This window comes from Sinohyriopsis cumingii, chromosome 9, assembly GCF_028554795.1.
Source record: "Sinohyriopsis cumingii isolate HCF-2022 chromosome 9, ASM2855479v2, whole genome shotgun sequence".
Taxonomy (NCBI): domain Eukaryota; kingdom Metazoa; phylum Mollusca; class Bivalvia; order Unionida; family Unionidae; genus Sinohyriopsis; species Sinohyriopsis cumingii.
This window is the reverse complement of record NC_142969.1, coordinates 15,431,077-15,446,615: the sequence shown is the minus strand read 5'-3', so window position 1 is coordinate 15,446,615 and position 15,539 is coordinate 15,431,077. Positions and strand designations below refer to the sequence as shown.

Below are 15,539 nucleotides of genomic sequence, written 5' to 3'. Positions count from 1 at the left end.
ATAATTTTACTGTTTATCTCGGATGCACCATATTCCAAGGGAGGTAATTTCATAAATCGGTCATACTAACTTTATTAAAGAAAGTGTCAGTATCTATTGCAAAATTTCTTACCTTGATTGCAATAAAATGTCATGTTTCTTCTTTAAATATGATACTCAATCATAATACCTTATGAGAACTACTACTAACTCGCAAACCCAGCCCTTCCAGATACTGCTTTTAGATAAAGCAAGCTGAAAGTTGTGCCCACCTTGGTGGCAGTTGGGCAGTGTGATAAAAATTGCTGGAAAGACCAGTGAACCTGCCAGTTACTAGTTTCGCTTGAGCCAAGAAGTGCACTCTCATCATGAGAGACCTTGTAAAAGACAGAATCTATGTGGAAGATACACCAGTTGGAGTTTTTCACTTCTAACAAAAGTATACTTGATTTATAATTCTTTTTCTCTCCTATGCAGACATAGTTCTGCCTTTACAATTTGTTAACTCTTTGTCGACGTCACTCATTTAGGTACTTCAATGAGGGGCCTAAGCAACTTCACGTTAAGTTCGGGTTATAATTTTTTTATGTACATGCATGTCTCTAGTGCTTATAAAAAAAAACTAATATATGTGTTTTTCCATTATGAATGGGTACATATTGGTGAGTTTCTATTTCAGTTGTTGTTGTTGTAGGGTTTAACGCCATTTTTCAGCACACGATAGGCTGTACATGGCGGCCAGTATTAATTGTGGAGGAAGAACCCGTGAAAGCCCTGGAAAGAACCACTGACCCATGAGAAGCTACTGGCAAGCTTTCTCACATACCCACATTAGCTGAATCCAAGACTCAAACTCACGCAGACGGAGGTGAGATGGCAGTGATCTGTAACGGAGAGCGCTTTAGACCACTCAGCCACTCGGGGCCCAAGTTTCTATTTCAAGGCATTTGTAGCATCCAGGCACCAAGCTTCAGTTATTTTACTTGTTCAGGCTGTCTGTGGGCCTGTTTCCCTACAGGTAAAACTGTCTCTTAATGTGTATAATACAGACATTTGTGTAGATTTCTGTATGTTTTTCATCCTGGTTGAACAAGTACAGACTTTCTATACATGGTTTACTCAGTCACATTGTGCTCATAGGCGACAGTTGAGCGATGTTTATCTGCATAAGCATTCCATCATGTTTAATGAGTACTTAATCACTCACATGGGTTGCCTATGTGACTTCACAAGATAGGTTCAGGTTACAATATTTTATATGCATGCATGTCTTTATGCCCTTAAGAAACTCCTTACATATGTATAATTCTGTCATTACTGGTACATACAGGTCAGTTTCCTTTACCATGGCTTCCTTAGCCTTAGAACTCAATGCTTCAATGATTCTACCTGTACATGCCATCCTTGGACTTCCCTACAGATAGTATTGTAATTTAGATTGTCTGCTATCACAATTTTCCAGTTAACCATCACTTTATATAGTTTTGCACACGCTCTGTATTCAAACAAGACAGGTTTATAATTCTCCTCCCTACAGGTGGTATTATTATTATATTTTACCTGTACACTTCATTGCTTTATTAGACTGTCTGTTATCTATTTCCAGATCAACTTTGTAAGATTTTGCTCTGCATTGCTTTCTAAAGACCAGTGCAGGGCTACACAGTTTTGATATGTTTTACTCGTATTGTCTTACAAATTAGAACTATGGGCAAAACTAATGCACAGCTAAGGATGAAGACATCATATGTCTGCATGCTAACCTTCGCTCATTGCAAGAATTTCTGGCAGACAAGGGAGATAAGTCTTCTCTTACCCATCAGCCTAAAAGTGCAGAACATCGACATGCTTCGAAACAGCTCTGGCACCAAGTCACCATCACAGGACTCAGCATTAGTGGTAAATCGTATCGGCCTTGACTCCTCTAGGTTTGACTCTATTTCTATTGCAGAAATGTGAGAGAAAGAGCTAAACAAACAGCTAAGTTCCCTCTTGCTCAGCAGTTGTACAGACCACTTATGTGATCTAAAGACTAGTTCTTCATGCTTCAGCAGATGTCGCTTCACAAATCTCTCTACAATCTGCCATGAGAAGAGACTCCTTACTCAATGACCATCTTGAAGCAACTGTTTCTAATTCAGGGCATTGTATGAGTTTAGAGAGTGGCTGACCTTGTCACTCTTTGGCAGCTATGTCACAAGCATTACAATACTCCTTAGCCTCAACTCCTGCAATCAAGAAGATGTTGTTTCTTCTTAAGTGATGTCATCAATTCTAGACTATCCGATGTCACAGGAAGATTCAACCTTCTGAATCACTATTGAAGAAGTTTTCAGCCTTTGACCCCTAGACTATCCGATGTCACAGGAAGATTCAACCTTCTGAATCACTATTGAAGAAGTTTTCAGCCTTTGACCCCAGGAGTTCTGCCCTCCTCCTCTCACTCCATCAACAACTTGGACCAGAGCTCCAGCATCTATTGATTTTATAATGAAAAGGAACAGTCCGACTTTTGCAGTCTAAGAGACAAATATGTTTTGACCTGCCTTCATCATCAGTTTGTTGATGGTTCTACCTTTGTCATACACCGGTATTTCATTTGGAACCCCCAACAATCAACAATGATATCGCCGCTATGAGGATTACAAAGCCACACCTCATACATATGGATCTTATGGCCTTTGATGACACTCAGCAGTTATTGTGCAATATTGTTGCAGCGGCTTTGTTGTTGGACTTTGTCTCTATTGCTATCTTTCAACAGGCAGATCATAGCCTTATCTTCTTCCACTCCAAATACCTCAGGGCATGCATGGGAAGGAGTCTGTTTAAAAAGTGGATGGATCCTGAACAGAGCCATTCAACACATTTTGACCAATGCCTGCAGTTTTCTGATGGACCACCATAAGGTCAAGCTAAGAGCATAGCCTTTGTCCTCTAACCTTCTGTTTTACAGCCAGATTGAAGAAGTCCACAAAGCAAAGAAGCCACCAAGGAGACAAATTTCCCTCCCCATCAACTACAACATCGATACAGAGATAGTATGGGAAATCAATGGAAGGACCCAAGGGCCATATATAGGACAAAAACCATCCTATCGAATCTACAGCCAGCGAAAACCACCATTCTCACAAACCAAAGCAGAAAAAGCACAGAGAGGGTCCTATTTCTCCTCCTGATAGCCTCCTCTCCTCAAAAAGGATGTCATCTCCACTCCTCCCTTTCCACACCTCCTGGTCAGTGGAAGGCTTCAATTCTTCACTGCCAAATGAGACAAGATTTGTCACAATGATCCATGAACTCAACAAGTGGTTTCTGAGGAACACTGCATCACTTTCTACGCTCCTCATCCTCAGCTTATAGTCCCAACAGTTACTAATGTCCCAATGGACCCATTCAAGGCCAAACCTTGCAGCAAGAAATAAACGACCTCCAGAAGAGGGTGGTAGAACACCTTCTAAACACAAATTCTCCAGGGTTTTATTCCAGACTTGATCCCAAACACAAATGGCACTCTGCGTCAGGTCAATGACCTAAGCACTATAAATCAATTCATTCATGTTCTTGGTTCTCAATGGAAACACCACAGCACATTTTGAATGCCTCCAGGAGGGAGACTCTGCCATCACTGTGGACATAAAAGACACATACCTTCATGTCCATATTCGCAATTCAGGGTGACTCAGCATCAGACCCTGTGTCTTGACTTGTCTGATAAATCGAGTAATGGCTCATGTCCAGACCATTTCTATGGCAGCAGCATCAAGTTACCTGAATGACATCCTTGTTAAACATCACAGGAGTTATATCTAAACACAACATGATAACCCTTGTTACACTGCTTACCAACCTGGGCTATCACAGCAACAAGGAAAAATTAAACCTTTTACCATTTCAACAATTTGTTCACCTAGATATGGACTTAAAAACACAGGCAAGATAGTTCTTCTCCTTCAGGATTGGGCATTGAAAATCCGAACCATGGTGGCTTCTTTACTTTCGAGGAAAATTCTATTCACATGGGAATTCCTTCACCTACTAGGCTTGCTCATTGTAGCAGACCTCATTGTCCTAGGTCACCATTTTATGCATCCATTGCAAATGATTCTTCTGTCCTAATTGAGGCCAAATGTTTGCCCACTGGATCAACCTCTCACCTTCTCACACAATGGAGAAACTGTCTGTGGAATTGGACAACATAACTTAGCTCATGGTTGGTATACCTCTGCAAGTACAACTACCTGAAATTACAGTCTCTACCGATGCTAGTACAGAAGGCTGGGAAGTCCATCTACTACCATCCTTCCAGGAAGCCAGCAGTGTATAGTCTGCCCAGTAACAACTTCAGCATATCAGTATTTTGGAGATGACATCTATTGTGAAAGCCTTTAATTTGTGGCAGGATTACTTAAATAGTAGGGGAGTTCTCATTATGTCATTCTCAAATGACAAGGAGGGACCAAGTCCCCAGACCTTTGCAGGACCTGGTTTGGGACTTTCTAAAGTGTCAACAATGAATCCACTTACACGTTCGCTATATCCTGGGATGCCTAACATACTAGCTGAGTCTTTGTCCCAGAACAATAAACTAATACAGATGGAATGTTCTCTTCATCCTTCAGTTTCCTCTTAGATATATACTTGATGGGACAGACTATTGATGAATCTGTTTGCAGCAAGGTGGAATACCAAACTCCCAATCTATATATATCTCAAGTCCTGGACTCAAAAGTTTGGGCACTCAGTGCTCTGTTGATAGATTGGAAAGGCCAGGATGCATAAACCCATCCTCCCATTCCTTTGATTCCAAAAGTGATACAGAAATCAAGAGAATCAAAGTGTCACCTTATCTCATTGCACAACTTAGATGGGAGAAGTCATGGTCCAACAACCTGATCAGTCTCACAATAGAAATTTTCCCTCATCTACTCAGACAACCACAATGGCAGTTGTTTCATTCCTACCCAGCGCTACTGAACCTGCACATCTGGATCATATTAAACCGACCCTCAGAAATAAACAATTATCACAACCACTTATGGAGAGAATTTTGCTTTAGCAAAGGAGGTCTCCACTCTGAAAACATACGAATATAAATGGCAAGTTTTCACCCAGTGGTGCACACACAAACACATCCTTCCTCTCCAGGCGTCTATATGCAAATAGCTAACTTTCTCTGGCTCTTCAAAGAGAGAAAGTTTGCACAGAGTATGATAAACGTTTAATGCTCCATGATCACTTTGAGGATATTGGACAAAGAAAAGACATATCCGACCTTCTCTCCAACTTTAAGTATACACAGCCAAAATCATTTTAGCCCTGTGCCCAATCTTGGGCATTAACCTGGCTGGACAAGACACCCTTTGAACAATTCTCAAGGTCATCTCTCATGCACCTTTCATACAAGACCTGTTTCTTCTAGGCATTAGTGACAGCAGGCAGAATTAGTGAATACAGGCCATATCAGCAGATCCGAATTGCATGCGGTTCTGACAAGATGGGTTAGTCTTACTCATGATGGCGTCCTCTTTCATCACCAAGAACAGGCTGCTTTCTACAGGTACCCAGACTTTTGTCATGAACCTCTGTCTAATCTGGACACATCAGCTCAAGGCCACTTGCAAGACCCAGTTCAGGCTTTGAAGTCGTACCTTAGTAGAACAGAGCTGCTGCATTGATGGAGATCACACCTATTTTTACCTCTCAAGAAAGAACAGGAGGATATATATACACAGACTATCTAGTCCTGTATTAAATGGGTTATTCACCTTGCACATTGAGAAATAACCCCAGCTCAAATTAACTTATTATGCATTTCAGCTCATGAGGTTAGAGCAATTGCCACCAGTATAGCATTCAACCAGAACTGTTCTCTGGCCGACATCATTCATGCCATGGGATGGAGATTGGATCCACATTCTCTTGCTTTTATCTCTGAGATGCGTCATCCGAAAGGGCCCAGTTCGATGTGGTGGTACCCATGTCTGCAGCTGAACAGGTCATCCTTCCAGGTCGACTGACAGCCTTTTAAGATGCAGCTTCATAACTTCCACTGGATTTGCAGGGGGAATTTTTTTCCCTGTTTGAAGTTGCTGCCTGACAGATGGAGTACCCTCCAGTCGGGTTACCTAGAAGCAGTCTCACAAGCCGTAGGGGACTGGCGATTGCATCTCCGGGGTAAGGGGAAGTACTTCCCTCCACCTCATACCTATTCTTAGTCATTATGATTGGGTAACGTATTTAAAGAAGAAACAGTTTTTCCTGGTAAAATGTTTCTTCAAGAATACCTACCCAATCATAATACACATATACCCTCCCCGCAGTTATGTTCATAGAGAGCATGTCTTACACTCCACTAGTAACTGACAGGTTCACAAGTTTTGCTGCCAATCCTTATACTTAAGGGGAGATCACTCTGCCCAACCACCACCTGTGTTGGCAGACAACTTTTAGTTCTCTTAAGCTAAACATAGTATCTACGAGGGCTGGATTTGTGAGGAGTAGTTGTTCTTCAAATGTATTATGACTGGGTAAGTATTCTCCAAGAAACATAATATACTAAGAAAATGGGCTTCGGTGTAATTTGTGATCACCTTCTGACAGTAACATGTGCATGTGCTGCTTTTGTTGGCAATGTACAAAGTATATTACATTCTTATAGACACATAAAGTTTTTTGCCACATAAACCACTCCCTCAGTAACTCATGCCCTGATAACTTGCAAACCCACTAACAATGCAGGCATGGATCCCATTTTTTAAACCAAAAAATACCAAAAAATTGATCCCTATTTGTTGAACTTGAAGAAAATCATGATGAAAATTGGTAATGGAAACTTGATATATCACTTATTTTATTGTCAAAAATGGTAGATTGAACCTGGAAATTTTAATCAACAATATGAAATATCAACTTTTAATAAGAATTCATATAATTTGTTACATTTTCTTTTCAAACGACATTCTTAATGCACAGCAATCAACTATATTCAAGGACATTTTGAACAATAAAATGTTACTTATGCCTAGAGGATGCAGTACTTTAATAAATAAATACCAATTAAATAATTGTTATCAATTGAATTTGTGTTCTAGTTCTATCTTTTAGTTCCTTTTAAGTGTAATCATCATAAATGCAATGTGTTCTCTTGTAATTAAATGTAAAATGTGTCAATCTACTGTAACAGCTATGTCCACAAGCATTTCTCTAAGAATTTTATTAAGTGCACACCATGTTTGATATCAGAGAAATGGAAGCATTTATTGTATTGTTGCATAATAAAAAGTGGGCCTTCTTTTATATTATCACAGCAATTATGTCTTTTGAATCAAATAATTAAGAAGGTGGAATGAAAGAAGTTAAAGGCATACAAATCCTATATGCTTAAGAACCAGCGGCCCCAGTTTTATGTTGGGTAACTCATTTTTATTGTTCAATCTAACACTGTTATAAATTTTATTGTGTACCTAATCTAATTAAACTACTTCGAATTAACCTAGTCAATCATAAATGTGATTGAAGAGAGCAAAGCAACCAAGCAAAATGAGTACTTTGTAAATAAAATAACTTTGTTTCACAGATACAAACCATTGTGAGAAAAATGAGTTTCAGAGAATTCCTGAATTTGCACATAGAGATATCCTCAATGATGATAAGAAGTTTCACTGTTACTTGAAATGAAATCTCAGCATCAACATTTTACTAATTTGAAAAATACAGAAATTGAGTTTTGACGTTGACAATTGTCTCACAAAAATAAATGCTGCATGTTTTCGATTAAAAGGAATCTTGTTTAGTAGTGTATCAACAGTTAGTCTGGTTCCCTGCTTCGTAGACTCTTAGTTTTGTAAAATACTATTATACATCACTCTTGGAATCAGACTAATCAACAAAACTAATAGCCATGACATAACACACAAATGCTTTTGTGTACTGTGTTGACATGGTTGTTTAAATAAGTTGCAATCATGTTGCCAATCTTTCAGATGTTGGACATTTTAAAAATAAATGTAATTTATAGAGAATAACAAACAACTTCATCAGAAAAAACACTTTATGTACAATTTTTCTCAACTCAATTATAAAATGAGGACTCAGTCATTAAACAACCCAGTTCCCCACCCCCCAACGCCGCAATTTTCTGGATGTCTAGTGGGTTTTTTGGAGGTCCCTTGGTTACTCGTGCCCTTGCTTATAATGCAGTATGTGTATTTGGACCCCCCAATGTGCGCGAGTTAAAGAGGTAGAGGTGTATAAGTTTTATGTTTTACCATGAATGTGACTGTTTCTGTGTAGCATATACTTATTAAATTTGGTCATAATTTGAACAGGTTCCTATGCTTTTTCATGGAAGTTTAGAAGTAAATATAAAGTTAATACTATAGGATATTGAGTTAATTTTTAAATGATAAATATTTGAATTCTTATAGCACACTGTGCTACGAGGACCTCACGCTAGGTTATTTACAATCAGTATGCAGCCATACAGATGCAAAGTATCCATTTTGAGTCCATTGTCAGTGTCCCATTTTATTTGCAAAGTATCCGTGTTTGAGTCCATCATCAGTGTCCCATTTTATATGCAAAGTATCCATGTTTGAGTCCATCGTCAGTGTCCCATTTTATATGCAAAGTATCCATGTTTGAGTCCATCGTCAGTGTCCCATTTTAAATCATCAGCTTTAGTAAAATGCAAGAATTGTATGGGCTGTTCATGTAAAGGTTGTTTTGTGTTTAAGTGTTAAATTTTCCTGGTATATGTTATATAATAGCAGTACCTTATAATTGATCATGTAAGAACAGTGATAATACGCTGTTTGTATTGTGCTGATGTGCTTCACATGGAGTTCATGCTCCCTTGTGACACATCAACAAACTGTTCTCTTAGTATTGTTGACAGTCAAGTTCATCATGCTCCAAGAAGGCTGAAATATCAACATTTTATGCCTTATGCATTTTTATTGGATATCACACTAGGCCATAACTGATCGTTATTTATACTTTGAATTTAGTGTTGGAAATTAAAAAAGGTAAGGATTTGTATATAACATGCTATTCTGTTCTTACAGATGGGCCACAAAAGCAAAGTTTTATCCCATGGGAAAACACAGAACACTATCTGACCATGCACCAAGCCCATTTGGATTTGAAGCCAACAAGCCAGAATATGACCCTGATGAAGATGAAGGTAGATATCATCGTTAGGACCTCTTTCACCAAGCATTGGATTTATGTCATGATATTGACATTGAATATCAAGGAGGCATCTGTACTATTGGTACAAGAGAAGAAAAAAAAACAAATAACATCAGCAGCTATAAGGATCCTTATATCTTCTGCAGACTTACATATATCCATCTGTCCATCACAACAGTTGTATAGGAAATATGATGTTACCCTGTGTCTGTCCATACATACATCCATCTGTCCATCATGCCTTGGTTGTATGGCACATATGGTGTTATGCTTGTCTGTCAGTATGTATATCCATCTGTCCATCGCACCTTAGTTGTATGGCTCATACGGTGTTACACTTGTCTGACCGTTTGTACATCCTTGTGTCCATTTCAGACACTTCATGCACTGGTGAAGTATTCTTGTTCCAAGAAAATGTTTGAAGCTCAAGAGGATTCTTAGTGTTCAGTAGGCATTGAAATGGCAGAAACATTCTTAGTTTTCGACTTTGACAGATGCTGAATATAAACTCGGTCTAAACATCAGGCCTTGCTTCATACCAATTCAGTACTAAAGTGTCTTCAAAACATCAAAGTCTGACAGCAGTAATATGTTTGAATGACCATGTGCACTAAATACCCTGCAGTATTAGAAAGCAAAAGATGGTTTAAAAGTTTATCATGTTTATTTTAATATGTTTCCAGGTATGTATCTTAAAATAATAAACAAATGTGTTGCACATTTACATTGACATGTAGTTCGATATGTATACATGTACAACATTTGTAAACTAAAGAGGTGCAGCAAAGTTAAAGAGAAGGTAAACTAATTTATACATACATGCATGCATGCATACATTCATACATACATACATACATACATATATACATGCATATATAGATACATACATACATACATACATACATACATACATACTAATGCTAATTTGATTCATACTGTCTAAATAACAATATTTTGGAATAACAAATAATGGATGTGTAATAAATACAGTACCACATTCAAGTTGTGTCCTGAATTGGAAAGAAGTTGATGTCTGAATACATCTTGGCCTGGTAGCATCAATGCATCCCTACACAATATCAGACTCATTCCTTCCATGACACCAAAACAAAAATATGTGTAATTTTCTGTATATACCATATTTAGTTGAGGATAATGGGCACCCAGCCGCAAAAAAATCTAATCCTATTTTAGGTTGTTAACTTCAAATTATAATTACACTTAATCACTATAATCCAGATATAATAATATAATAATCAATTTCTGCACTGTTCACTTTAATTCATATATTTACAGTGAAATGTACATATCTAGATCTGCCGATCTATTTTTATGCTGTTGACATAAATTATACTCACTGACCAGCACAGACCCTATGCTGTTCACTTGAAATCATACTTACATTGAACACCACAGATCCTAATGAGCCAGTACAGTGGATAGGATATTAATGTAAAGTTAGTCCATGCCTATTCGATACAAAAGATTCTGTTTGAAACATCTTAGTTTGTCTGCAGCAGTAAGTTTGAATGACCTTATACACTTAGGACCCTGCACTAATCAAAAGCAAAAGTTGATTCAATAGTGTGATATTTATTTCATATTTTTTCATGTTACTTTTAAATTATGCTGCAAGTTTGCAAGGACCTCTGTTTCAGTAAACAACTTTAACATGTTTGGCTTCCAAAAAAGTGGTCTCTATACTAAAGATGTATGCAAAATTTGTTTAGCATGTTACAGGTATTTTAAAGTTATTTATAGAAAGCAAATATTGTGAGCTAGGAAAGATGGGCCTTAATTTCATAGTAATGGTACAATGAGGAAATTAAATTGTTGACAGGTGCACTGATGAAACTGATTAATATTGACAGGTGGACTGATGAAATTGATTAATATTGACAGCTGGACTGATGAAATTGATTAATATTGACAGCTGGACTGATGAAATTGATGAATATTGACAGGTGGACTGATGAAATTGATTAATATTGACAGCTGGACTGATGAAATTGATTAATATTGACAGCTGGACTGATGAAATTGATTAATATTGACAGCTGGACTGATGAAATTGATTAATATTGACAGGTGGTGGACTGATGAAATTGATTACTATCTGGTTTTAAGTATGTTAATTTGTATGATACCCTCAATGTAAGAATAACAGACTCATTGTTGAGCAATTAGAAGTTGTTTATTTTTTTCAAAAGCAAGTCAGTCCATCTATTCTCCCATGCATACATAGGCTGCTGTGACATGATGGTAGTAAACTTGATAAAGTTTATAGAATTTTTGAATTATTCAAATTTATTCCTTGATACCTACTACATGTCACAATCATATGGCAGAATGCATTCTGACAGTGATGCGTATTATTATTATGCACTTTCATTATTCCTACTCTGTGCATATCCTAATAGCTATACAGTGATACATATTATTATTATGCACTTTCATTATTCCTACTCTGTGCATATCCTAATAGCGATACAGTGATACATATTATTATTATGCACTTTCATTATTCCTACTCTGTGCATATCCTAATAGCGATACAGTGATACATATTATTATTATGCACTTTCATTATTCCTACTCTGTTCATATCCTAATAGCGATACAGTGATACATATTATTATTATGCACTTTCATTATTCCTACTCTGTGTATATCCTAATAGCGATACAGTGATACGTATTATTATTATGCACTTTCATTATTCCTACTCTGTGTATATCCTAATAGCGATACAGTGATACGTATTATTATTATGCGCTTTCATTATTCCTGCTCTGTGTATATCCTAATAGCGATACAGTGATACGTATTATTATTATGCACTTTCATTATTCCTACTCTATGTATATCCTAATAGCGATACAGTGATACGTATTATTATTATGCACTTTCATTATTCCTGCTCTGTGTATATCCTAATAGCGATATTGTAATTTTGCTGGGTCTTAATATTGTTCCACTCTACTATATTTGAAATAAAGTTAGACAATCATTCATTACATTTTGTCATGCATTGAACTAGTATTGTGATTTCATTGAACTAGTATTGTGATTTTATTGAACTATTTTGATTTCATTGAACTAGTATTGTGATTTCATTGAACTATTATTGTGATTTCATTGAACTAGTTTGATTTCATTGAACTAGTATTGTGATTTCATTGAACTAGTATTGTGATTTCATTGAACTAATATTGTCATTTCATTGAACTAGTATTGTGATTTCATTGAACTAGCATTGAACTAGTATTGTGATTTCATTGAACTAATATTGTGATTTCATTGAACTAATATTGTGATTTCATTGAACTAATATTGTCATTTCATTGAACTAGTATTGTGATTTCATTGAACTAGCATTGAACTAGTATTGTCATTTCATTGAACTAGTATTGTGATTTCATTGAACTAGCATTGAACTAGTATTGTGATTTCATTGAACTAATATTGTGATTTCATTGAACTAGTATTGTGATTTCATTGAACTAGCATTGAACTAGTATTGTGATTTCATTGAACTAGTATTGTGATTTCATTGAACTAGCATTGAACTAGTATTGTGATTTCATTGAACTAATATTGTGATTTCATTGAACTAGTATTGTGATTTCATTGAACTAGCATTGAACTAGTATTGTGATTTCATTGAACTAGTATTGTGATTTCATTGAACTAGTATTGTGATTTCATTGGTGTCTAGCATGAAGGGTTAACAGTGTAACAATTAGTCATTGATTTATTGGTGTTTGCTTTACTGCTGTATTCAAGTATATGTAATGACAATTCATAACAAAGGTAAGAACCCTTATGATAGTTCATACACCTAAGTACTTTCCTGTAGGGAGCAAAATAGTGTTTCCATTAATATGGTCAAAACTAAATGATTGTGAAAATTTCATCAACTATACACACTCTGCATTACTAAGGTCAATAAAAACTGAAGGAAACCTGAATTTAAAACATTGATACCTCCATTCCATTTTTGTCTCATTAATTTTCTTTTATATACAACAGTTCAACCTACACTCAGACATTTTTTGGGAAATGTCAGCAGGTAATCTGTTCTATTAGGTTCAGAAATTAATTCACTAGGCAGCATTGATGAGGATTATTTTGGAATAGCCACCTAGTTTACAAATATTCTACGAGTTTTGTTTATGGAGTGACAACTATGCAATTGTCAGTAAAAGGAACCTTTATAGTATGCATGTTGACAGTTATGGAAAATAGTGAAATTTGATATGACTAAACTTGCTTTTTCACATGTGCAATAAATAAAGCACTAACTAAATTGAAAAATTCTAATTCCAGAACTGCCAATATTGATACTAAAAAAATTACTAGACCAGTCAGATTAGGCCTTTTAGTTCACAAATTTAATAATTACTAGACCATTCAAACTTTGAAGACAAAGAATCCACTATTATTTTGATACACATCATATTAATGAAAAACAAAGTCAGATTTAAAGTAGAGCATGTTAGCTCAGTATGGAAGAATATATACTTACATTAGTTATTAGTGAAACACATCAAGCATTTTATGAACTGCAGGAAAATATCCCTTAAGTAGTCAAGACTGTCTTACAGTGGACAGATGGCTTTGAGAATAATTCAGATAAATTACAGATTTGGATAGTCATGTCACTGATAAGATGGATATGCCAGTGCTTTTCTCTTTATATTTAATACACTGCAGCAGCAACCCATCAATTTCCAATCATGTAAACATGTAATTCCACAGTATATGAAAGATATGCCCAGCAAGTCTGCCATATTTAATTTGGTTCAGAATGGACTTGCTGCAAATCACAACCAAAATATTTGGTAAACAGATTTTACAGAGAAAATTGTGCACTTAGGTAGATTTGAAAATGGTTCTGGAATTTGTCACTGACTGTCATCCAAGAAGACTTATCATTCTTATAGAGAACATTGCATGGAAACAAATATCCTTTTCAGATGTACACTGAATGGCAGAAATGATGTTTCACATGAAAATCTTAGATTTCTCTGATGTGTGTTAATGTTACTGACTTTAGAACTGGTTTCTAATTTAACAGTTGGAATACATTTTGTAAACTGATCTATTTTTATATCAGCCCTATTTTGAAAACAACAATGTTAGTTCACATATTGATATGCTGACATAAAATTTCATAGGACAGAAATTGTCTTAGCCTGTATAGATTACATATAGTTTATTCTTCATTAATTCTTGCCATAAGGATGACATTTGGTTAACCTGTCAGCCAAAAAGACCATAGTTTCTTCAGTCACCTCTACAGTGTTGTACTGTTCAGTTTAGGTCATAAATTTTGACTCTTTTCGTCAAAATCTTTGGTTTGTTGCCAACACAATTATGTGATGTGATCCATGAAGGTCCACTACCTTTACAACATTGTCTTTTCTTCAGGTATTGAAAATGGAGAGCCACCAAGGGGATCTTTCTGGGCAATGACAAGGGTAGGTGGAAATACCTTTGAGTAGGTCACAATAGAATATAGAATTAACATTGAATAATCTACAATAGCAGTGATGATATTAACTTAAGAAATGTTACTAATGGCAGTTAATTGCAATTTTCTTCAGCTCACCTCTATTCTGTAGAGAAGAGCATTGTGCAATCCTTGTTACCAGCATCGAGGTCATTATCAGTGTTTCCATATATATATATACAGTAACACAGCATCATGTAAATAGATATTTTTCCTAATTTATCTGCATGTAATTGTTTATTTGTTTACCTTGAAGAAAGTATCCAAAGATCTCAAAAGTGGCCAGTTCTAACTTGTTTTACCATTCTTTGTCAGGCTTGTGTCCTGTGTAAGTTTTCCTTTACAAAAATGGAAGTTCAGAAGATCTATTGCATTTGGAAAGTTTATTCGCTATACATAACTGTGTTAAGAGACTTGCTTTGTCACAACTATTGTTTCTTTGTAGTTCCTCGGGTGTAATTAAGAGTATGATTCCTAGCACTTGCCATCAGGAGGGGGAAACTAAAGGGGCAAACATTGTACATCAGGAGGGTGGAGACTAAAGGAGCAAACATTGTACATCAGGAGGGGGGAGGCTAAAGGGGCAAACATTGTGCATGCATGTACATTAACCATAAACCTTTGCATTCAGTGCAAATTTGTTGGCACCCTGTATACATACATATCTGGAATCATGAAACTTAGTCAGGGGATCCATCTTTTCATGTACTACAATGTCATCAGAAGGATAGCCGGTCATTTTGACAAATGTTTTATGCTTCACTGACATTAGTTACATTTTGTGTTTCAAGTTTATTTATCAAGAATGTGCTTTTGCTAAAATTATCAAATGTTTTGAGTGCTTGCATAT

The 15,539-nt window shown here is 36.2% G+C and overlaps 1 protein-coding gene across 1 annotated transcript in view; it reads left to right on the top strand.

Moving 5' to 3' along the window:
• Nucleotides 1-15,539, top strand: part of LOC149791310 (uncharacterized) — a 129,880-nt gene that overhangs the window by 104,023 nt on the left and 10,318 nt on the right. The window contains exons 34-35 of the mRNA XM_089969839.1: nucleotides 9,048-9,166; nucleotides 14,608-14,657. Of these exons, the coding sequence (XP_089825965.1) occupies nucleotides 9,048-9,166; nucleotides 14,608-14,657 (169 nt within the window). The remainder of the gene's footprint in view (nucleotides 1-9,047; nucleotides 9,167-14,607; nucleotides 14,658-15,539) is intronic.